Below are 25,039 nucleotides of genomic sequence, written 5' to 3'. Positions count from 1 at the left end.
CCATATACTAATATTGACCACTTCATAATGCAGCTTTGATAAAATTAAATACTTATTAGCTAAGTTTTATTTTCATTTATTTATAAAATGTCTGCCAGAAATACATCCAGTTAATATTTCTCATTCTACAGAACCAAGCCAGAGTTGTAGAGATATGCAAAATATGAAGCAATTTAACCACACCTACCTGGTTCTAGAAGCAGACAGTTTCCCCATTCAATGATGGACACCAAACCATTTCCATCATCATCACAAATTTCTAAGAAAGGTTTGGTACAATGTTCCAATCTCTGCAATGGTGCACGCAATTCTGCAAGTTCTCTCTGAGTCAAATATCTAAAATACACAATATGACACCGTTAACAAGATATCATTACAAAATGAACAAATCTGAGTAAAGCTTGATGTACCTTTAACAAGTCATTGTCAATGACACGTCCCTGTTCCATTCATATTTGAGTGACATATACATTCAAAGCAGATCATGGCCGAAATGCACCTGCATATGTACAACACATTGTGCTAAATCTGAACTTGATCAATCCAGACATGTCTTGGATACGGATCCAGAACTGAATTCTTTAACAAAATGGCCGCCAGTCGGCCATTTCGAACTTGATCCGAAAAAAAAGAAAGACGTGCATCAAGGTTCTATTATGTTCAATGTATGTACCAAATTTGAACAAAATCCATCCATGCATAACTGAGATACGGGTCCGGAATGGTGAAAATGTGCGATTTCAATGCATTTTCGGCCTTAAAGCGGCCCCCATTTGGCTATCGTTAATGAGATCATGAAACAAATGCACATACATATTTGTGACATGATGTACCTTGTGTGTGTGAAGTTTGAACTTGATCAATCCAGACATGTCTCGGATACGGATCCAGAACTGAATTCTTTAAAACAAAATGACCGCCAGTCGGCCATTTCGAACCCGATCCAAAAAAAAAAAAAATGACGTGCATCAAGGTCCTATTATGTTTAATGTATGTACCAAATTTGAACAAAATCCGTCAATGCATAACTGAGATCCGGGTCCGGAATGGTGAAAATGTGCGATTTTGATGCATTTTCGGCCTTAAAATGGCCGCTATTCGGCTATCGTTAATCAGATCATGAATAAAATGCATGTGCATATGTCCCATATAATGTGTGATGTATGAGTGAAGTTTAAACTTAATCGGTCCATGCATGTTCGAGATACAGGTGATCACGGACGGACGGACGGACGCACACAGAGCAAAACATATTAAAGTCCCCGTTTTCGGACTGCGTCCGAACGGGGACTAATAACAACTTGACTTTGTATATTACCAGGACCTGGGTTTGTTTCATTATCATCACTATAATTCCCATCAAATTGTAGCTCTGACACCCCTCTACATTTTCCACTGAGATTGGTAATGGTACAACCCATCTGTCACTAATTCTGATCAGGTCTAAGCTAATTAGAAAATGTTAGAGATGCCACAGACAAATCAAAGAAAGCTTAGAAAGAACTCCTGTATGCTTAAAGAATATTAGGGACACATTAAAATTAAAATTTAAGATTTGCTTTTCAAAAGAAAAGCTTGGCAACTAATTTTTGTCTGCTATTTGAGATGCATAACATGAAACAAGCAGCCTCTCGGCTGAGATAGCTCCGCTGTTAGCGATGCACATTTCAATTAAAGAACAGAAGATATCATTAGAAAATGAAAATATGGATAGTATCAATGCAATGGGACTTGCTGTTTTCAACAAGAATTCAAAAATATCATTTTTCACCATAAATGATTGTGGTTTTTAACAAGAAGAAAATATCACTTTTTACCAAAAATGACAAAAATATTTACCAAAATTAGAGAATTAAAGATATCATTACAAAATGAACAAATCTGAGAGAGGTCCACATGTAGTACCTATATATGTAATATCCAAGGAATTGGACTTGCGGTTTTTAACAAGGAATAAAACAAGCAGCCTATCGGCTGAGATAGCTCCGCTGTTAGCAATGCACATTTCAATTAAAGAACTGAAGACATCATTAGAAAATGAACAATATGAATAGTATCAAAGCAATCGGACTTACAGTTTTTAACAAAAAGTCGAAAATATCACTTTTTACCAAAAATTACAAAAATATTCACCAAAATAAATTAATTAGAGAATTGAAGATATCATCACAAAATGAACAAATCTGAGAGAGGTCCACATGTAGTACCTATATATGTAATATCAAAGCAATTGGACTTACAGTTTTCAACAAGAAGTCGAAAATATCACTTTTTACCAAAAATGACAAAAATATTCACCAAAATTAGAGAATTGAAGATATCATCACAAAATGAACAAATCTGAGAGAGGTCCACATGTAGTACCTATATATGTAATATCAAAGCAATCGGACTTGCAGTTTTTAACAAGAAGTCAAAAATATCACTTTTTACCAAAAATGACAAAAATATTCACCAAAATTAGAGAATTGAAGATATCATCACGAAATAAACAAGCAGCCTATCGGCTGAGATAGCTCCGCTGTTAGAAATGCACATTTCAATTAAAGAACTGAAGACATCATCAGAAAATGAACAATATGTATAGTATCAAAGCAATCGGACTTACAGTTTTTAACAAGAAGTCGAAAATATCACTTTCTACCAAAAATGACCAAAATATTCACCAAAATTAGAGAATTGAAGATATCATCACGAAATGAACAAATCTGAGAAAGGTCTACATGTAGTATCTATATATGTAATATCAAAGCAATTGAACTTTTGGTTTTTAACAAGAAGTCGAAAATATCACTTTTTACCAAATATGACAAAAATATTCACCAAAATTATAGAATCCAAGATATCATCACGAAATGAACAAATCTGAGAAAGGTCTACATGTAGTATCTAAATATGTAATATCAAAGCAATTGAACTATTGGTTTTTAACAAGAAGTCGAAAATATCACTTTTTACCAAAAATTACAAAAATATTCACCAAAATTAGAGAATTGAAGATATCATCACAAAATGAACAAATCTGAGAGAGGTCCACATGTAGTACATATATATGTAGTATCAAAGCAATTGGACTTGCGGTTTTTAACAAGAAGTCGAAAATATCAGTTTTTACCAAAAATGAGAATTAAAGATATCAACATGAAATGAACAAACCTAAGAGAGGTCTACCCAAGGTACATATACACCAAGTATCAAAGCATTAAGGCTTGTAGTTTTCAAGAAGAAGTCGAAAAAGTAAAACATTGACACGGACGACGACGACGGACAATCACTCATATGATAAGCTCCGCTCGACAAAGTCGACAGCGGAGCTAACAAATCTGAAAGAGGTCCACATGTAGTACATATATATGTAGTATCAAAGCAATTGGACTTGCGGTTTTTAACAAGAAGTCGAAAATATCAGTTTTTACCAAAAATGACAAAAATATTCACCAAAATTAGAGAATTAAAGATATCATTACAAAATGAACAAATCTGAGAGAGGTCCACATGTAGTACCTATATATGTAATATCAAAGCATTTGCACTTGCGGTTTTTAACAAGAAGTCGAAAATATCAGTTTTTACCAAAAATGACAAAAATATTCACCAAAATTAGAGAATTGAAGATATCATCACGAAATGAACAAATCTGAGAGAAGTCCACATGTAGTACCTATATATGTAGTATCAAAGCAATTGGACTTGCGGTTTTTAACAAGAAGTCGAAAATATCAGTTTTTACCAAAAATGACAAAAATAATCACCAAAATTAAAGAATTAAAAATATCATTACAAAATGAACAAATCTGAGAGAGGTCCACATGTAGTACCTATATATGTAATATCAAAGCAATTGCACTTGCGGTTTTTAACAAGAAGTCGAAAATATCAGTTTTTACCAAAAATGACAAAAATATTCACCAAAATTAGAGAATTGAAGATATCATCACGAAATGAACAAATCTGAGAGAGGTCCACATGTAGTACCTATATATGTAGTATCAAAGCAATTGGACTTGCGGTTTTTAACAAGAAGTCGAAAATATCAGTTTTTACCAAAAATGACAAAAATAATCACCAAAATTAAAGAATTAAAGATATCATTACAAAATTAACAAATCTGAGAGAGGTCCACATGTAGTACCTATAGATGTAATATCAAAGCAATTGCACTTGCGGTTTTTAACAAGAAGTCGAAAATATCAGTTTTTACCAAAAATGACAAAAATATTCACCAAAATTAGAGAATTAAAGATATCAACATGAAATGAACAAACCTAAGAGAGGTCTACCCAAGGTACATATACACCAAGTATCAAAGCATTTAGGCTTGTAGTTTTCAAGAAGAAGTCGAAAAAGTAAAACATTGACACGGACGACGACGACGACGGACAATCACTCATATGATAAGCTCCGCTCGACAAAGTCGACAGCGGAGCTAAAAATATCACTTTTTACCAAAAATGACAAAAATATTCATAAGAATTAAAGATATCATCATGAAATGAACAAATCTGAGAGAGGTCTACCCAAGGCACATATACACAAAGTATCAAAGCATTCAGGCTTGTAGTTTTCAAGAAGTCGAAAAAGTAAAACATTGACAAGTCCCCATTTTCAGACTGCGCCTGAACGGGAATAATTAATGAAGTTACCACTTTGTATAGCATTGTTTCACTTACTGATCAACTGGGTCAATATCCATAGAGCGGAATTTCCAATGTATAGGTTTGATGTAAGGTTTTTCATCATCTTCAGCCAAACGCTCTAATTCTTTTTCAGATTCTGTCAAACCACCTTCCTCAGCAGGCCATTCAGCTAACTGTTTCATGATCTTGACAAACCAGTCGCGCATACGTAATGGGAATTCCTCCAACTCATAACTATCACACTCTGGGAATGCTGTAACAAGTATACTGTCATTATGCCATGCAATTCATATATTTCAATCAAATCAACACTTGATTTGAGAACTACATAAAGATAAACAGTAAAGCATGGTCATAACATAAATTTCAAGCTTTTAAAAACACTTTTAAATGAGCATTTAACTATGTTCCTAGTATGACAATTTAGATATGTGGCAGCAAAGCTAGCTTTAAGGCACTCAAAACCAGTGATGCTCAGACCTTAGTGTATGTGAAACCACATCCATTTAAATTGACACAGACACCATTGTATCATATAGTGAATGGCTTCTTGGCTTTAGCCAGACACATTTGTAAAGTCCTACATGTATCCATATTGTAGCATTGACTTCCATGTAAAGTCCTACATGTATCCATATTGTAGCATTGACTTCCATGCAAAGTCCTACATGTACCCATATTGTAGCATTGACTTCCATGTAAAGTCCTACATGTACCCATATTGTAGCATTGACTTCCATGCAAAGTCCTACATGTATCCATATTGTAGCATTGACTTCCATGTAAAGTCCTACATGTACCCATATTGTAGCATTGACTTCCATGTAAAGTCCTACATGTATCCATATTGTAGCATTGACTTCCATGCAAAGTCCTACATGTACCCATATTGTAGCATTGACTTCCATGTAAAGTCCTACATGTACCCATATTGTAGCATTGACTTCCATGCAAAGTCCTACATGTATCCATATTGTAGCATTGACTTCCATGTAAAGTCCTACATGTACCCATATTGTAGCATTGACTTCCATGTAAAGTCCTACATGTATCCATATTGTAGCATTGACTTCCATGTAAAGTCCTACATGTATCCATATTGTAGCATTGACTTCCATGCAAAGTCCTACATGTATCCATATTGTAGCATTGACTTCCATGTAAAGTCCTACATGTACCCATATTGTAGCATTGACTTCCATGCAAAGTCCTACATGTATCCATATTGTAGCATTGACTTCCATGTAAAGTCCTACATGTACCCATATTGTAGCATTGACTTCCATGCAAAGTCCTACATGTACCCATATTGTAGCATTGACTTCCATGTAAAGTCCTACATGTACCCATATTGTAGCATTGACTTCCATGCAAAGTCCTACATGTATCCATATTGTAGCATTGACTTCCATGTAAAGTCCTACATGTACCCATATTGTAGCATTGACTTCCATGCAAAGTCCTACATGTATCCATATTGTAGCATTGACTTCCATGTAAAGTCCTACATGTATCCATATTGTAGCATTGACTTCCATGTAAAGTCCTACATGTATCCATATTGTAGCATTGACTTCCATGTAAAGTCCTACATGTACCCATATTGTAGCATTGACTTCCATGTAAAGTCCTACATGTACCCATATTGTAGCATTGACTTCCATGCAAAGTCCTACATGTATCCATATTGTAGCATTGACTTCCATGTAAAGTCCTACATGTATCCATATTGTAGCATTGACTTCCATGCAAAGTCCTACATGTATCCATATTGTAGCATTGACTTCCATGTAAAGTCCTACATGTATCCATATTGTAGCATTGACTTCCATGCAAAGTCCTACATGTATCCATATTGTAGCATTGACTTCCATGTAAAGTCCTACATGTACCCATATTGTAGCATTGACTTCCATGTAAAGTCCTACATGTACCCATATTGTAGCATTGACTTCCATGCAAAGTCCTACATGTATCCATATTGTAGCATTGACTTCCATGTAAAGTCCTACATGTATCCATATTGTAGCATTGACTTCCATGCAAAGTCCTACATGTATCCATATTGTAGCATTGACTTCCATGTAAAGTCCTACATGTATCCATATTGTAGCATTGACTTCCATGCAAAGTCCTACATGTACCCATATTGTAGCATTGACTTCCATGCAAAGTCCTACATGTATCCATATTGTAGCATTGACTTCCATGCAAAGTCCTACATGTACCCATATTGTAGCATTGACTTCCATGCAAAGTCCTACATGTACCCATATTGTAGCATTGACTTCCATGTAAAGTCCTACATGTACCCATATTGTAGCATTGACTTCCATGCAAAGTCCTACATGTATCCATATTGTAGCATTGACTTCCATGTAAAGTCCTACATGTATCCATATTGTAGCATTGACTTCCATGCAAAGTCCTACATGTATCCATATTGTAGCATTGACTTCCATGCAAAGTCCTACATGTACCCATATTGTAGCATTGACTTCCATGCAAAGTCCTACATGTATCCATATTGTAGCATTGACTTCCATGTAAAGTCCTACATGTATCCATATTGTAGCATTGACTTCCATGCAAAGTCCTACATGTATCCATATTGTAGCATTGACTTCCATGCAAAGTCCTACATGTACCCATATTGTAGCATTGACTTCCATGTAAAGTCCTACATGTACCCATATTGTAGCATTGACTTCCATGTAAAGTCCTACATGTATCCATATTGTAGCATTGACTTCCATGCAAAGTCCTACATGTATCCATATTGTAGCATTGACTTCCATGTAAAGTCCTACATGTACCCATATTGTAGCATTGACTTCCATGTAAAGTCCTACATGTATCCATATTGTAGCATTGACTTCCATGTAAAGTCCTACATGTATCCATATTGTAGCATTGACTTCCATGCAAAGTCCTACATGTATCCATATTGTAGCATTGACTTCCATGCAAAGTCCTACATGTACCCATATTGTAGCATTGACTTCCATGTAAAGTCCTACATGTACCCATATTGTAGCATTGACTTCCATGTAAAGTCCTACATGTATCCATATTGTAGCATTGACTTCCATGCAAAGTCCTACATGTACCCATATTGTAGCATTGACTTCCATGCAAAGTCCTACATGTATCCATATTGTAGCATTGACTTCCATGTAAAGTCCTACATGTATCCATATTGTAGCATTGACTTCCATGCAAAGTCCTACATGTATCCATATTGTAGCATTGACTTCCATGCAAAGTCCTACATGTACCCATATTGTAGCATTGACTTCCATGCAAAGTCCTACATGTATCCATATTGTAGCATTGACTTCCATGTAAAGTCCTACATGTATCCATATTGTAGCATTGACTTCCATGCAAAGTCCTACATGTATCCATATTGTAGCATTGACTTCCATGCAAAGTCCTACATGTACCCATATTGTAGCATTGACTTCCATGTAAAGTCCTACATGTACCCATATTGTAGCATTGACTTCCATGTAAAGTCCTACATGTATCCATATTGTAGCATTGACTTCCATGCAAAGTCCTACATGTACCCATATTGTAGCATTGACTTCCATGCAAAGTCCTACATGTATCCATATTGTAGCATTGACTTCCATGTAAAGTCCTACATGTATCCATATTGTAGCATTGACTTCCATGCAAAGTCCTACATGTATCCATATTGTAGCATTGACTTCCATGCAAAGTCCTACATGTACCCATATTGTAGCATTGACTTCCATGCAAAGTCCTACATGTACCCATATTGTAGCATTGACTTCCATGTAAAGTCCTACATGTATCCATATTGTAGCATTGACTTCCATGCAAAGTCCTACATGTATCCATATTGTAGCATTGACTTCCATGCAAAGTCCTACATGTATCCATATTGTAGCATTGACTTCCATGTAAAGTCCTACATGTACCCATATTGTAGCATTGACTTCCATGTAAAGTCCTACATGTATCCATATTGTAGCATTGACTTCCATGCAAAGTCCTACATGTATCCATATTGTAGCATTGACTTCCATGTAAAGTCCTACATGTATCCATATTGTAGCATTGACTTCCATGTAAAGTCCTACATGTATCCATATTGTAGCATTGACTTCCATGTAAAGTCCTACATGTATCCATATTGTAGCATTGACTTCCATGTAAAGTCCTACATGTATCCATATTGTAGCATTGACTTCCATGCAAAGTCCTACATGTACCCATATTGTAGCATTGACTTCCATGTAAAGTCCTACATGTACCCATATTGTAGCATTGACTTCCATGCAAAGTCCTACATGTACCCATATTGTAGCATTGACTTCCATGTAAAGTCCTACATGTATCCATATTGTAGCATTGACTTCCATGTAAAGTCCTACATGTATCCATATTGTAGCATTGACTTCCATGTAAAGTCCTACATGTATCCATATTGTAGCATTGACTTCCATGCAAAGTCCTACATGTATCCATATTGTAGCATTGACTTCCATGTAAAGTCCTACATGTATCCATATTGTAGCATTGACTTCCATGCAAAGTCCTACATGTATCCATATTGTAGCATTGACTTCCATGCAAAGTCCTACATGTATCCATATTGTAGCATTGACTTCCATGTAAAGTCCTACATGTATCCATATTGTAGCATTGACTTCCATGTAAAGTCCTACATGTATCCATATTGTAGCATTGACTTCCATGTAAAGTCCTACATGTACCCATATTGTAGCATTGACTTCCATGTAAAGTCCTACATGTACCCATATTGTAGCATTGACTTCCATGCAAAGTCCTACATGTATCCATATTGTAGCATTGACTTCCATGCAAAGTCCTACATGTACCCATATTGTAGCATTGACTTCCATGCAAAGTCCTACATGTACCCATATTGTAGCATTGACTTCCATGCAAAGTCCTACATGTATCCATATTGTAGCATTGACTTCCATGTAAAGTCCTACATGTATCCATATTGTAGCATTGACTTCCATGTAAAGTCCTACATGTACCCATATTGTAGCATTGACTTCCATGTAAAGTCCTACATGTATCCATATTGTAGCATTGACTTCCATGCAAAGTCCTACATGTACCCATATTGTAGCATTGACTTCCATGTAAAGTCCTACATGTATCCATATTGTAGCATTGACTTCCATGCAAAGTCCTACATGTATCCATATTGTAGCATTGACTTCCATGTAAAGTCCTACATGTATCCATATTGTAGCATTGACTTCCATGTAAAGTCCTACATGTACCCATATTGTAGCATTGACTTCCATGTAAAGTCCTACATGTACCCATATTGTAGCATTGACTTCCATGCAAAGTCCTACATGTACCCATATTGTAGCATTGACTTCCATGCAAAGTCCTACATGTACCCATATTGTAGCATTGACTTCCATGTAAAGTCCTACATGTATCCATATTGTAGCATTGACTTCCATGCAAAGTCCTACATGTACCCATATTGTAGCATTGACTTCCATGTAAAGTCCTACATGTATCCATATTGTAGCATTGACTTCCATGCAAAGTCCTACATGTATCCATATTGTAGCATTGACTTCCATGCAAAGTCCTACATGTACCCATATTGTAGCATTGACTTCCATGTAAAGTCCTACATGTATCCATATTGTAGCATTGACTTCCATGCAAAGTCCTACATGTATCCATATTGTAGCATTGACTTCCATGCAAAGTCCTACATGTACCCATATTGTAGCATTGACTTCCATGCAAAGTCCTACATGTATCCATATTGTAGCATTGACTTCCATGCAAAGTCCTACATGTACCCATATTGTAGCATTGACTTCCATGCAAAGTCCTACATGTATCCATATTGTAGCATTGACTTCCATGCAAAGTCCTACATGTATCCATATTGTAGCATTGACTTCCATGCAAAGTCCTACATGTACCCATATTGTAGCATTGACTTCCATGCAAAGTCCTACATGTATCCATATTGTAGCATTGACTTCCATGCAAAGTCCTACATGTATCCATATTGTAGCATTGACTTCCATGCAAAGTCCTACATGTACCCATATTGTAGCATTGACTTCCATGCAAAGTCCTACATGTACCCATATTGTAGCATTGACTTCCATGCAAAGTCCTACATGTACCCATATTGTAGCATTGACTTCCATGCAAAGTCCTACATGTACCCATATTGTAGCATTGACTTCCATGCAAAGTCCTACATGTACCCATATTGTAGCATTGACTTCCATGCAAAGTCCTACATGTACCCATATTGTAGCATTGACTTCCATGCAAAGTCCTACATGTACCCATATTGTAGCATTGACTTCCATGCAAAGTCCTACATGTATCCATATTGTAGCATTGACTTCCATGCAAAGTCCTACATGTATCCATATTGTAGCATTGACTTCCATGCAAAGTCCTACATGTACCCATATTGTAGCATTGACTTCCATGTAAAGTCCTACATGTATCCATATTGTAGCATTGACTTCCATGCAAAGTCCTACATGTATCCATATTGTAGCATTGACTTCCATGCAAAGTCCTACATGTACCCATATTGTAGCATTGACTTCCATGCAAAGTCCTACATGTATCCATATTGTAGCATTGACTTCCATGCAAAGTCCTACATGTACCCATATTGTAGCATTGACTTCCATGCAAAGTCCTACATGTATCCATATTGTAGCATTGACTTCCATGCAAAGTCCTACATGTATCCATATTGTAGCATTGACTTCCATGCAAAGTCCTACATGTACCCATATTGTAGCATTGACTTCCATGCAAAGTCCTACATGTATCCATATTGTAGCATTGACTTCCATGCAAAGTCCTACATGTATCCATATTGTAGCATTGACTTCCATGTAAAGTCCTACATGTATCCATATTGTAGCATTGACTTCCATGCAAAGTCCTACATGTACCCATATTGTAGCATTGACTTCCATGCAAAGTCCTACATGTACCCATATTGTAGCATTGACTTCCATGCAAAGTCCTACATGTACCCATATTGTAGCATTGACTTCCATGCAAAGTCCTACATGTACCCATATTGTAGCATTGACTTCCATGCAAAGTCCTACATGTACCCATATTGTAGCATTGACTTCCATGCAAAGTCCTACATGTACCCATATTGTAGCATTGACTTCCATGCAAAGTCCTACATGTATCCATATTGTAGCATTGACTTCCATGCAAAGTCCTACATGTATCCATATTGTAGCATTGACTTCCATGCAAAGTCCTACATGTACCCATATTGTAGCATTGACTTCCATGCAAAGTCCTACATGTACCCATATTGTAGCATTGACTTCCATGTAAAGTCCTACATGTATCCATATTGTAGCATTGACTTCCATGCAAAGTCCTACATGTATCCATATTGTAGCATTGACTTCCATGTAAAGTCCTACATGTATCCATATTGTAGCATTGACTTCCATGTAAAGTCCTACATGTATCCATATTGTAGCATTGACTTCCATGTAAAGTCCTACATGTACCCATATTGTAGCATTGACTTCCATGCAAAGTCCTACATGTACCCATATTGTAGCATTGACTTCCATGCAAAGTCCTACATGTATCCATATTGTAGCATTGACTTCCATGTAAAGTCCTACATGTATCCATATTGTAGCATTGACTTCCATGTAAAGTCCTACATGTACCCATATTGTAGCATTGACTTCCATGCAAAGTCCTACATGTATCCATATTGTAGCATTGACTTCCATGCAAAGTCCTACATGTATCCATATTGTAGCATTGACTTCCATGTAAAGTCCTACATGTATCCATATTGTAGCATTGACTTCCATGTAAAGTCCTACATGTACCCATATTGTAGCATTGACTTCCATGCAAAGTCCTACATGTATCCATATTGTAGCATTGACTTCCATGTAAAGTCCTACATGTATCCATATTGTAGCATTGACTTCCATGCAAAGTCCTACATGTATCCATATTGTAGCATTGACTTCCATGCAAAGTCCTACATGTATCCATATTGTAGCATTGACTTCCATGCAAAGTCCTACATGTACCCATATTGTAGCATTGACTTCCATGTAAAGTCCTACATGTACCCATATTGTAGCATTGACTTCCATGCAAAGTCCTACATGTATCCATATTGTAGCATTGACTTCCATGCAAAGTCCTACATGTATCCATATTGTAGCATTGACTTCCATGCAAAGTCCTACATGTATCCATATTGTAGCATTGACTTCCATGCAAAGTCCTACATGTACCCATATTGTAGCATTGACTTCCATGCAAAGTCCTACATGTATCCATATTGTAGCATTGACTTCCATGTAAAGTCCTACATGTATCCATATTGTAGCATTGACTTCCATGTAAAGTCCTACATGTATCCATATTGTAGCATTGACTTCCATGTAAAGTCCTACATGTATCCATATTGTAGCATTGACTTCCATGCAAAGTCCTACATGTATCCATATTGTAGCATTGACTTCCATGCAAAGTCCTACATGTATCCATATTGTAGCATTGACTTCCATGTAAAGTCCTACATGTACCCATATTGTAGCATTGACTTCCATGCAAAGTCCTACATGTACCCATATTGTAGCATTGACTTCCATGCAAAGTCCTACATGTATCCATATTGTAGCATTGACTTCCATGCAAAGTCCTACATGTATCCATATTGTAGCATTGACTTCCATGCAAAGTCCTACATGTACCCATATTGTAGCATTGACTTCCATGCAAAGTCCTACATGTATCCATATTGTAGCATTGACTTCCATGCAAAGTCCTACATGTATCCATATTGTAGCATTGACTTCCATGTAAAGTCCTACATGTACCCATATTGTAGCATTGACTTCCATGCAAAGTCCTACATGTACCCATATTGTAGCATTGACTTCCATGCAAAGTCCTACATGTACCCATATTGTAGCATTGACTTCCATGCAAAGTCCTACATGTATCCATATTGTAGCATTGACTTCCATGCAAAGTCCTACATGTACCCATATTGTAGCATTGACTTCCATGCAAAGTCCTACATGTACCCATATTGTAGCATTGACTTCCATGCAAAGTCCTACATGTATCCATATTGTAGCATTGACTTCCATGCAAAGTCCTACATGTATCCATATTGTAGCATTGACTTCCATGCAAAGTCCTACATGTATCCATATTGTAGCATTGACTTCCATGTAAAGTCCTACATGTATCCATATTGTAGCATTGACTTCCATGTAAAGTCCTACATGTATCCATATTGTAGCATTGACTTCCATGTAAAGTCCTACATGTATCCATATTGTAGCATTGACTTCCATGTAAAGTCCTACATGTATCCATATTGTAGCATTGACTTCCATGTAAAGTCCTACATGTATCCATATTGTAGCATTGACTTCCATGCAAAGTCCTACATGTATCCATATTGTAGCATTGACTTCCATGTAAAGTCCTACATGTATCCATATTGTAGCATTGACTTCCATGCAAAGTCCTACATGTACCCATATTGTAGCATTGACTTCCATGCAAAGTCCTACATGTACCCATATTGTAGCATTGACTTCCATGCAAAGTCCTACATGTATCCATATTGTAGCATTGACTTCCATGCAAAGTCCTACATGTACCCATATTGTAGCATTGACTTCCATGCAAAGTCCTACATGTATCCATATTGTAGCATTGACTTCCATGCAAAGTCCTACATGTATCCATATTGTAGCATTGACTTCCATGCAAAGTCCTACATGTATCCATATTGTAGCATTGACTTCCATGTAAAGTCCTACATGTACCCATATTGTAGCATTGACTTCCATGCAAAGTCCTACATGTATCCATATTGTAGCATTGACTTCCATGCAAAGTCCTACATGTACCCATATTGTAGCATTGACTTCCATGCAAAGTCCTACATGTATCCATATTGTAGCATTGACTTCCATGCAAAGTCCTACATGTACCCATATTGTAGCATTGACTTCCATGCAAAGTCCTACATGTACCCATATTGTAGCATTGACTTCCATGCAAAGTCCTACATGTACCCATATTGTAGCATTGACTTCCATGCAAAGTCCTACATGTATCCATATTGTAGCATTGACTTCCATGCAAAGTCCTACATGTACCCATATTGTAGCATTGACTTCCATGCAAAGTCCTACATGTACCCATATTGTAGCATTGACTTCCATGCAAAGTCCTACATGTACCCATATTGTAGCATTGACTTCCATGCAAAGTCCTACATGTACCCATATTGTAGCATTGACTTCCATGCAAAGTCCTACATGTATCCATATTGTAGCATTGACTTCCATGCAAAGTCCTACATGTATCCATATTGTAGCATTGACTTCCATGCAAAGTCCTACATGTACCCATATTGTAGCATTGACTTCCATGCAAAGTCCTACATGTATCCATATTGTAGCATTGACTTCCATGTAAAGTCCTACATGTATCCATATTGTAGCATTGACTTCCATGTAAAGTCCTACATGTACCCATATTGTAGCATTGACTTCCATGCAAAGTCCTACATGTATCCATATTGTAGCATTGACTTCCATGCAAAGTCCTACATGTATCCATATTGTAGCATTGACTTCCATGTAAAGTCCTACATGTACCCATATTGTAGCATTGACTTCCATGCAAAGTCCTACATGTACCCATATTGTAGCATTGACTTCCATGTAAAGTTCTACAAAAGATAACAAAATACTTACATCTGCAAGATCCATAGTAATCAAGTTCAACATCAGCCATATCTGCATTCTGACATTTCAGACGATAGAATTCACAATCACTTTGATAAGTTACGTTATTGGTATCACAGATAAAGTAATCCTCAACTTCTTCTTCTGCACACTCTTCAACACATGTACAGTATGGTTTCCAGAATCCATCCACAACACACATCATACCCATTGGACATTCAAACTCCATGCAAGGATCTAATAACAAAACAGCGTTTAGAGTCTTTTAAGTGCTACCTTTAAGCAGGAGATGGCCACCCAATAGCCATACATGACTAAGAAGTTGTGCATAACTATTTCCAATGCTAAAAACAAAGAAAAGCTAAACAAATGTTTTTAGAAATCATGATGAAATTATTTATGAATATTAATTTCAATTAAGGTAGCAAGAAGGGAAATTTTCACTTTTTTCTTGATTTTTCAAAAATTGATAAAACGGTTACTTCAGACCTTGATACATCATCCCAGGTTTACAAAAGATCGAAATTGCAAAATAACGTTGCTTAAATTAGTGTTTTAAAACGCTAGAAGAAAGGACTAAAACTGCCGTTTCGTGGATATTTGCATAATGTTTATCTTTGGAAGGGTTTAAATGATAACATCTTATCTGTATACTCTGTTGTTGACGATTCTGATATAACGGGTGATAAGCTTTCCGTCGCAAACAATGCGTGTTTATCTAACGTCCATTGCCAGCATTATTGTCAGTCGAGACTTTGTCGAAGAAACATGGTCATACAGTCCGGGCATACAGTACTCATTTCGTCCAACCTTCCGCTTTTACATCGACCGCTTATCACTTAATTTCCGACCATGCGGTCTTGTCCGACCAGAAACCACCTGCGTTTTAATCGCGTTTTTTTTCGCTAGCTCGCTCATTGAAACACCGGCCGCTTACCCAAACACGGATCACTGGCACATGGGTGGTCGAAATGGTGGTTTTGATAGTAAAGTGTGAACATACAACTAGTATTAACTATTATTAAATTCTGAACGACACCTCAAATCTAATAGTTGTATGACACTTGTATCGTGAAAGCAACTGAATTGTGACCTCTTGTTACATGTTTTGGGTGCTTGTTCTAGATGTACTTTTTTTTATTTTTTTAATGACAGTTACGTGAAAAATACATAGGTAACTCATTTTGACAGAGTAGAGAAACGAGGAAATGTTAATGATTAATTCCAAAAATAACGATACCGAATCCACGTCGGTCCATGTCTGGTAAAATTTGACATTCAATTTTCAAAAATAAGTCACGATCAATGAATGAGTTCAGTCTATACCGTACCGTAAAAGTGTTCCCACAACAAATATTTTCGACTAAAAACGGCCACATGCCCTGAAAAAAATCGAACAGAGCTTGACATGTATGAATAATTTATTGGGCTTAAAAAAACGTGTCAAATTTAGTTATAGTCATAAATATTTGGTAGCCAGTCGATGAACAATTCGTAACTCAGGATTCACACGGAAGTCCTTCAGGGCTGAAAATCATCGACCCTACTCTGGTTTACTTTATTTCCCAACTTCGCCGTGGACTCAAATGTATCTAAGCCTAGTATTTTCTTTCTGAACTGAGGTCAAATTCCATCCGTTTGTCAAAATATACCAATGTTTTTCAGCGAATTTTGAAGCCGGTCACAGCACAAAAACACTATGTGAATCGACGCCGGTGATTGGATGGTACGACGACCTTTCAATTAGCGTCAAATATGCTTTGTTACAACATCATTGATTGCTTGAAAGTCGCATGATCGGAGCACAACCTGGGTCACAGAACCATATTTGTCCGTATTATCAACAGGACCTCGCAAAAGAACCACACCCACATTTTCAATCTTTTTTAGAGCGGAAGTTGCCAACAAATGTCAAAAAACTCGTGAATTTCATGGATTCGAATAAAATAAAGCAAGCGATTGATAAGAATGATTATTAATATTTTCCCCGATGCTCTTCGAATTGTTAGTTGTTGTTTTTTTATTTCAAGGTAAGAAATGGCTAGTTGAAGTTGCATCGACTTCAAGGCAGTTGTTTCACCGCGAACAACTCCAGCTCTGTTGTAGTTTTGCGATGTAATTAAAATATATATTATAATAATAATAGTACTTGTTAAATTATTTGGGGTCTCAGCCCACAAATTACGGACATGATCCCCATGAATTACGGTAAATGTTTGTACCGTTTCAGCTGATTGTGTTGATCGACGCCCTTCCTAAACTCAGTATGCAGAAACCAAATGGGATCGACATTCCAAACAAATTGTCCAGGGGACACGGTAAACAGACATTCCAAACAATCGAAATTATCAACGAAAACGAGATTTTTCTAGATATTTACAGACATACTGTCATTAAAAACATATGTAAAATTAACAAATACACAAAGAGGTGTAATATAAGGTTTTATTTTAGGCTTAGAAATATTTCCTTTCACTCAGCCCTTGCATGAAACTGCCATTTAGCTTCATGGTCCTTCAGCTTGTCTTTGCCTCGGGGGGGAAAAACAACAATAATTATACAAAACACATTGCGAAGACTCAACAATCAGGAAAGAAAACCCAGACAACATGTCGTACTTGTGTTGAAATACATTTTGTATTTCACGTCAGAATATTGTTCAAAATAAAATATTCAGTCCAAGCCAAATCAAGGTCACGGGGTCAGATTGCGTGCATATAATTATAGATAGTTAAAACAAAAATGTATTTGAACTTTTGTCAGCTGTTGAACATTAATAAAAACCAGAAAGACAATTATAAGACAATGTGAACCTCGGAAATATTTCTATTAATCCTAATTTCAAATGCGTGTGAGCGGGCGGTGATATTTCGGGGTTTGCGCGGTCAAAAATAAAGCGGAAATTGTTCGGTCGAATTCAACAAGCGGTCGCAAAAGCGAGTGAAAAAGGTGATTGGAAAGCGGAAGCGGGTGGGAGGTTGTGCAAAATAAGTACTGTAACTTTGTACAACTTTCTTTTAAATTGTTTTATTTTCCAAGTCAATTTTACTAATACCATTTTTTATAACGCAATGGCGAAAAAAAGAAAACGTTGACAGACGAGGCAAAGAAAAATCTGCCACTCAGTGTCGCAGTCTGAAACAGCAATTTTTTTCAAACATCGGCCATTTTGTTTCACCATGAAAACCGTTTTATTAGATCTCTTATCAGAGACACTTTAAGGATTAGCCTGTTTGTAAACTGTCAGCGTGTACAGTGGGACAGTAATGTTTGTCAGAGGATTATCCCTCGTTGTGCGTTTGCATAACAATGGAAACCCAAACGTTCCTGGAGTACGGACTCAAATGCCAGCAGTTTTCTTCATTTTTCACGCTCGAGCATGAAATTAATCATTATCTGACACCTTTATGAGTTCTATGATATCAGAGGTTAATATTTTTGGCCATTTTTAGTGTATATTTATAATAATGCAGCAAATCTACAGTGTTTCATTAACCAAAACTGTTTTTTTGCGTTTTTCTCGAATTGAGGTTTTGACTGAGTATGACTCATTGGGACCGCTGCCAAATGAAGTGCGTTCGGACTAGGACATTCAAACTCTCAGTTATCGTTCAAAAGATAATGATGGTGCGAAATGTGTCTGGGTTTTTAAAGAAAATGCTTTGTCACAGAATAATAGTCTGTTAAAGGTGCCAAGTATGAAATAATTTGGGGACAAAAAAACAAACCTGCATAGAAATCGGAATAATAGGTCTTTTGATTATCGGGGACACATTTCAATGGACTTGATTACGGACAATGCATGACGTAAATTTAACCAGGAAATTCCGCAGTGTGCTCTTGCAATCGCGGACTTAGTCATTTTTACAAGGTTCGCCATTTTTGATGTCACGTGATAATTATGTAAACAATGACTGTCCAGTTTGTGCGAACTTGTACCTCTAGTCTTTTGAAATATATAAGCTAAATTACTGTTCTGAACGAGACAACAGACAGAGAATGTTTTATTCGAAAACGTCACAAAACCTTCTCGCTACCTTAAAATTTGGAAAGTTGGAAACCCAAGTTTCAGTGATGTTACAGTAGAGCTCTTTTGCATGCTATATTACACAGCCTATCTACACGCACAATGAACATGTGACTATGCTAAGACCTCAACTCTACCCTGAAGATGGGGGTGACCTTGCCCACAACTTCAACATCATTATATAATACCAGCAGTCATATAAACATTGAAATGACCTTGACCTGAAATTCTACATTTTATAAAAACATTGGCATTCAGAACCCAATAATACACTTGTCCATTACAGTCCATGTATTATACATAGCCCTTATACATTAGTATGGCAAAGTGGGAAAAATAAAACTACAAATCTAAAAAAAAAACACAAAAATAGAGATATATTCACCAAATGAACAAATTGGATGTGTCTACATTATGAGACCCTCAGCAATCTGGCAGGTTGGTTTTTGAGAAAAAGTGAAAATATACATCAAGTGATTTACCTTCATCTAGTATTGTACTGATAACTGAAAACTTCCATCGACCAAAATCTCAGAGTACACAAATGCAACCAAACTATGTCTCATACATGCTCAAGAAACTGCATTCATAAATCTGAGTAAACCTTGATGTACCTTTAATAACAACTTGACTTCTTTGTTAATTCATATCTTTGTATATTACCAGGACCTGTGTTTGTTTCAGTATCACCACTATAATCCCCATCAAAATGTAGCCCTGACACTCTTCTACAGTTTCACAGAGATTGGTAATTGTACTGTCACTGAGACGGATCAAGGTCATAACCAGGTCATGACATTGTCATGACATCACTAAAAACCTAAGCTAATTATTTATTCTGAGCATGCTCAGTTGTTCTGTCAATGGTGTTGGGAGAGGTAATTTTGTATGAAAATCATGAAAAAGACCCGTTTAGAATTTTCAGATCTGTAAAAAAAAATTAGATGCATAATCGACAGAGACTTGTTCATCAACCTGCCATTGATATCTGCTGCAGATTTTCTGAGAAAATGTTAGAGATGTCACAGACAGAAACCAGAAATAAAAAACTATACTCTCCTTTTCAGGCTGCATATGGTCTCATGAAATTAGTAAGTCAGAGTCTAGTCCATGTCAAGAAAATTCATGCTAAATTGTAATGCAATCTGACAAGTATTTGTTGAAAAAATAATTTTTGACCAAAAATGACAAAAATATTCCCTAAATATAGGGGTTTAGATTTGATGTCATGTCATGATATTGAACAAATCTGACCACACCAGGTATCTGTGCTATAAATAGCAAGGTGATTTAGCTTACGGTTAGGGAGAAGTCGCTTGAATAAAAGTATGCTTACCCCAGACCATTCGTCTCGGTGTTATCGCTATCGCCACACGAGACTCCAGCTTGTCTCCTATACAATTTTCCTTCCGCCCACTTAATTTTAATATTCATATGACCTTTGCACTGACATCGATAGCCAATCGCATTCGACCGCGGACGTCACTCTAAATAAACAACTGAATAAATTAATATACCATATTTGGAAGATAGCGGGTAAATTCAACGTTGTTGGTGTGTTCCTCCGGGTTCCGAAGTCGCACGAAACGAGTTCATGTTCCGTTATCTTTCGCAAGTAAAACAGGTCGATATGTATTAAACATGGCATTTGTTTTCTTGTTTTAACCCCCTTATTACGCAAGCTTCCGTCGAAGTGGTGTTTTTTTCGACGATTTGTGGCATGTTGCAAAACGAACGAAACATTGCGGCATTCTTAGCGGTGGATAAGGGATCGACTATGTCGTCACATTTATGTCTCGTTTGAAAGAGAATAAACAACCGCTCAGAAAAATATGTTGCTAATATTTAAGTGCGGTGCCTTGAAATCGCCTGCCCGACGTCCAAATTTCAAAAGGATGTTCGATTTGCAATGACGACCGTTCATATGTACTAGGCGACATTACTAATTACTACTAGGGTCGGTGTTTGCATTAAGAATTATAGAACAAAAGATCAGCAAAGCGGTGCTTTTGTCGGCGATTTTGTCAAAGGGAATTTTGATAAAATGTTGCAAAACAGAATCGCGAGTTGGGTGAAAAATTGCGCCGGCGGCATTCTCAGCGATGGCGACACCCGAGAAACACCGTGTCACGGTGCATTCGTGCATCAGTACACCGAAGAAATACATACATATTGTTGCGGACGACTATTGTAGACTGTGTTCGTGTAGTCTTCTAGTTTGTGGACAGTTAAAGTCGTGTGTGAATTTATTCAAGCCAGGAAAAGCAGGAGGGATAACTTATGGAAATCGTCTTTCCAATTTGATCCAGTGCGACGTTGTGAAAGGAGCGACTCTGTCGTCTCATCTATGTCTAGTTTGTAAGAGAAAGATTGATAGCGCAGAAAAATCCGCCAATAATGTAAAACAGTGGCGTGAAATTGTCAGTCATTCTAATATCTCCCAACCTGTGAACGAAAGGGTTAAGCGTGCTGCCTTGAAATCGCCTGCCAAAACTAAAATGGCGCGTGTCACGCGACTTTGTTTACTAAAGATAGCGTGGGCGTTTGATTGACACTCAACTCATTAGTATTCCACCAATCACAGCTACATCTACTTTCTGGATGTGCGCAGTCAAATTGTATAGGAGACAAGCTGGAGTCTCGTGTGGCGATAGCGATAACACCGGGACGAATGGTCTGGGGTAAAGTATGCTGGGCAGACAGCAACAGGGTCAGTCAACCCATGAGCTATGCTCATTCATTTTCGGAGCTAAAAATAAATTTGATCTATTGTACATACATGTCAGGTTTGCCAATGAACAAAAAAAATGCAATTCTTTTTGCAATTTGAGAAAATACTACTAACTGTCAATCTCATTTACATATCCCTTAATTTCTTCCTCTCTCTCTTCTTCCTCTCTCTCTTCTTCTCTCTCTTCCTCTCTCTCTTCCTCTCTCTCTTCCTCTCTTTCTTCCTCCTCCTCTGAGTTGGATTCTTCATCCCAATCATCGCCACGGAGATCAAATTGTTGTTCTTTGTCATACTGCAAAGCATCTAGGGCCTCTTTAGCTTCTTTCTGCTCAACTTCACGATGCTTATGGTATCTGTCACGTTTCTTCTATTGAGATATAAAATATATGCATGTACTTATGTAATTGACGCATCTATTGCCTAAACATGTCATATTTTAATGATTCAGCAATTTTGTTGATGTGACCAAAATGTTGCATACATTGTATTTCACCCACATAGTACGTGTCCAGGGGACCCACACCGTACGTGTCCAGGGGACCCACACCGTACGTGTCCAGGGGACACACATCGTACGTGTCCAGGGGACACACATCGTACGTGTCCAGGGGACACACATCGTACGTGTCCAGGGGACACACATCGTACGTGTCCAGGGGACTCGCATCGTGCATGTCCAGGGGACACACATCGTACGTGTCCAGGGGACTCGCATCGTGCATGTCCAGGGGACTCGCATCATACGTATCCAGGGGACTCGCATCATACGTATCCAGGGGACTCACATCGTACATGTCCAGGGGACACACATCGTACATGTCCAGGGGACACACATCGTACGTGTCCAGGGGACACACATCGTACGTGTCCAGGGGACTCGCATCGTGCATGTCCAGGGGACTCGCATCATACGTATCCAGGGGACTCACATCGTACATGTCCAGGGGACCCGCATCGTACATGTCCAGGGGACCCACATCGTACATGTCCAGGGGACTCACATCGTACATGTCCAGGGGACTCACATCGTACATGTCCAGGGGACCCACATCGTACATGTCCAGGGGACTCGCATCGTACATGTCCAGGGGACCCGCATCGTACATGTCCAGGGGACCCGCATCGTACATGTCCAGGGGACTCACAATGATTCAGCAATTTTGTTGATGTGACCAAAATGTTGCATACATTGTATTTCACCCACATCGTACGTGTCCAGGGGACCCACACCGTACGTGTCCAGGGGACCCACACCGTACGTGTCCAGGGGACCCACACCGTACGTGTCCAGGGGACCCACACCGTACGTGTCCAGGGGACCCACACCGTACGTGTCCAGGGGACCCACACCGTACATGTCCAGGGGACCCACACCGTACATGTCCAGGGGACCCACACCGTACATGTCCAGGGGACCCACACCGTACATGTCCAGGGGACCCACACCGTACATGTCCAGGGGACCCACACCGTACATGTCCAGGGGACACGCACCGTACATGTCCAGGGGACTCGCATCGTGCATATCTAGGGGACCCACACCGTACGTGTCCAGGGGACCCACACCGTACGTGTCCAGGGGACCCACACCGTACGTGTCCAGGGGACCCACACCGTACGTGTCCAGGGGACCCACACCGTACGTGTCCAGGGGACCCACACCGTACGTGTCCAGGGGACCCACACCGTACATGTCCAGGGGACTCGCATCGTGCATGTCCAGGGGACTCGCATCGTGCATGTCCAGGGGACTCGCATCGTGCATGTCCAGGGGACTCGCATCGTGCATGTCCAGGGGACTTGCATCGTGCATGTCCAGGGGACTCGCATCGTGCATGTCCAGGGGACTCGCATCGTGCATGTCCAGGGGACTCGCATCATACGTATCCAGGGGACCCGCATCGTACATGTCCAGGGGACCCGCATCGTACATGTCCAGGGGACCCGCATCGTACATGTCCAGGGGACTCACATCGTACATGTCCAGGGGACTCACATCGTACATGTCCAGGGGACCCGCATCGTACATGTCCAGGGGACCCACACCGTACATGTCCAGGGGACCCACACCGTACATGTCCAGGGGACCCACACCGTACATGTCCAGGGGACCCACACCGTACATGTCCAGGGGACCCACACCGTACATGTCCAGGGGACCCACACCGTACGTGTCCAGGGGACACACACTGTACATGTCCAGGGGACACACATCGTTGAAAAGTTACTATATTTAAACACATACATGTATACACAATCATTAAAATATTACTTATTTTGACCAAAGCAAATAATTACTTTAAAATTTAAATAATTTTCACTGAAAAGACTTCTTGGACATTTTTGTATGGAGTTTAATTTCACTGATATCCTCCCATTCAGTGGAAATAAATTTCAAGTAAGAATAAAGTTTTTTACAGTAATACTTTTTGGTACGAGGGATAGTTTACAAATTGAGACTACCGGCACACTGTCACCAACCAATGATGTTTTGCACATAAAATGTTATCACAAGGTCAGCCTACAACAATGACTCACTCAGAGCTGTGATAAATAATGAAAACTGTCTTCACAGAGAGACTGTATAACAATATCACAGTCACAGAATGCTTTGTACTGAAAGGAAATAATGACATGCAACAGGAAACACTGACGACTACGGGTAAACATCAATTCTTTTATTTCCTGAGTAGGCCATTGCTTCATTCTAGGAGAGTACTAATGGTATACATATGTACATGCTCTATGTGTAGAGAGATAAGAAGACAATTACTTAAAATAATCCAGTATACTAGATTCATTTTTAGTTATGTGTGCTTCTATTCGAACAAAATAAATTGTT

The 25,039-nt window shown here is 38.4% G+C and overlaps 1 protein-coding gene across 2 annotated transcripts in view; it reads right to left on the bottom strand.

Annotated features, from left to right (window-relative positions):
- The window catches only part of LOC102803422 (SPARC), a 28,625-nt gene that overhangs the window by 776 nt on the left and 2,810 nt on the right, over nucleotides 1–25,039 (bottom strand). The window contains exons 2-6 of one of the 2 annotated variants that reach the window (XM_085493611.1): nucleotides 22,312–22,564; nucleotides 16,771–16,821; nucleotides 15,449–15,676; nucleotides 4,671–4,890; nucleotides 188–336 (exon numbers count right to left, since the gene is read on the bottom strand). In XM_085493611.1, the coding sequence (XP_085349737.1) occupies nucleotides 188–336; nucleotides 4,671–4,890; nucleotides 15,449–15,676; nucleotides 16,771–16,821; nucleotides 22,312–22,564 (901 nt within the window). The remainder of the gene's footprint in view (nucleotides 1–187; nucleotides 337–4,670; nucleotides 4,891–15,448; nucleotides 15,677–16,770; nucleotides 16,822–22,311; nucleotides 22,565–25,039) is intronic. The other variant, XM_085493612.1, reaches the window with a different exon arrangement.

This window comes from Saccoglossus kowalevskii, chromosome 19 (assembly GCF_978046115.1).
Source record: "Saccoglossus kowalevskii chromosome 19, keSacKowa6.1, whole genome shotgun sequence".
NCBI classification, from domain to species: domain Eukaryota; kingdom Metazoa; phylum Hemichordata; class Enteropneusta; family Harrimaniidae; genus Saccoglossus; species Saccoglossus kowalevskii.
The sequence above is the reverse complement of the archived record's forward strand: the minus strand, read 5'-3'. Positions and strand labels throughout refer to the sequence as shown.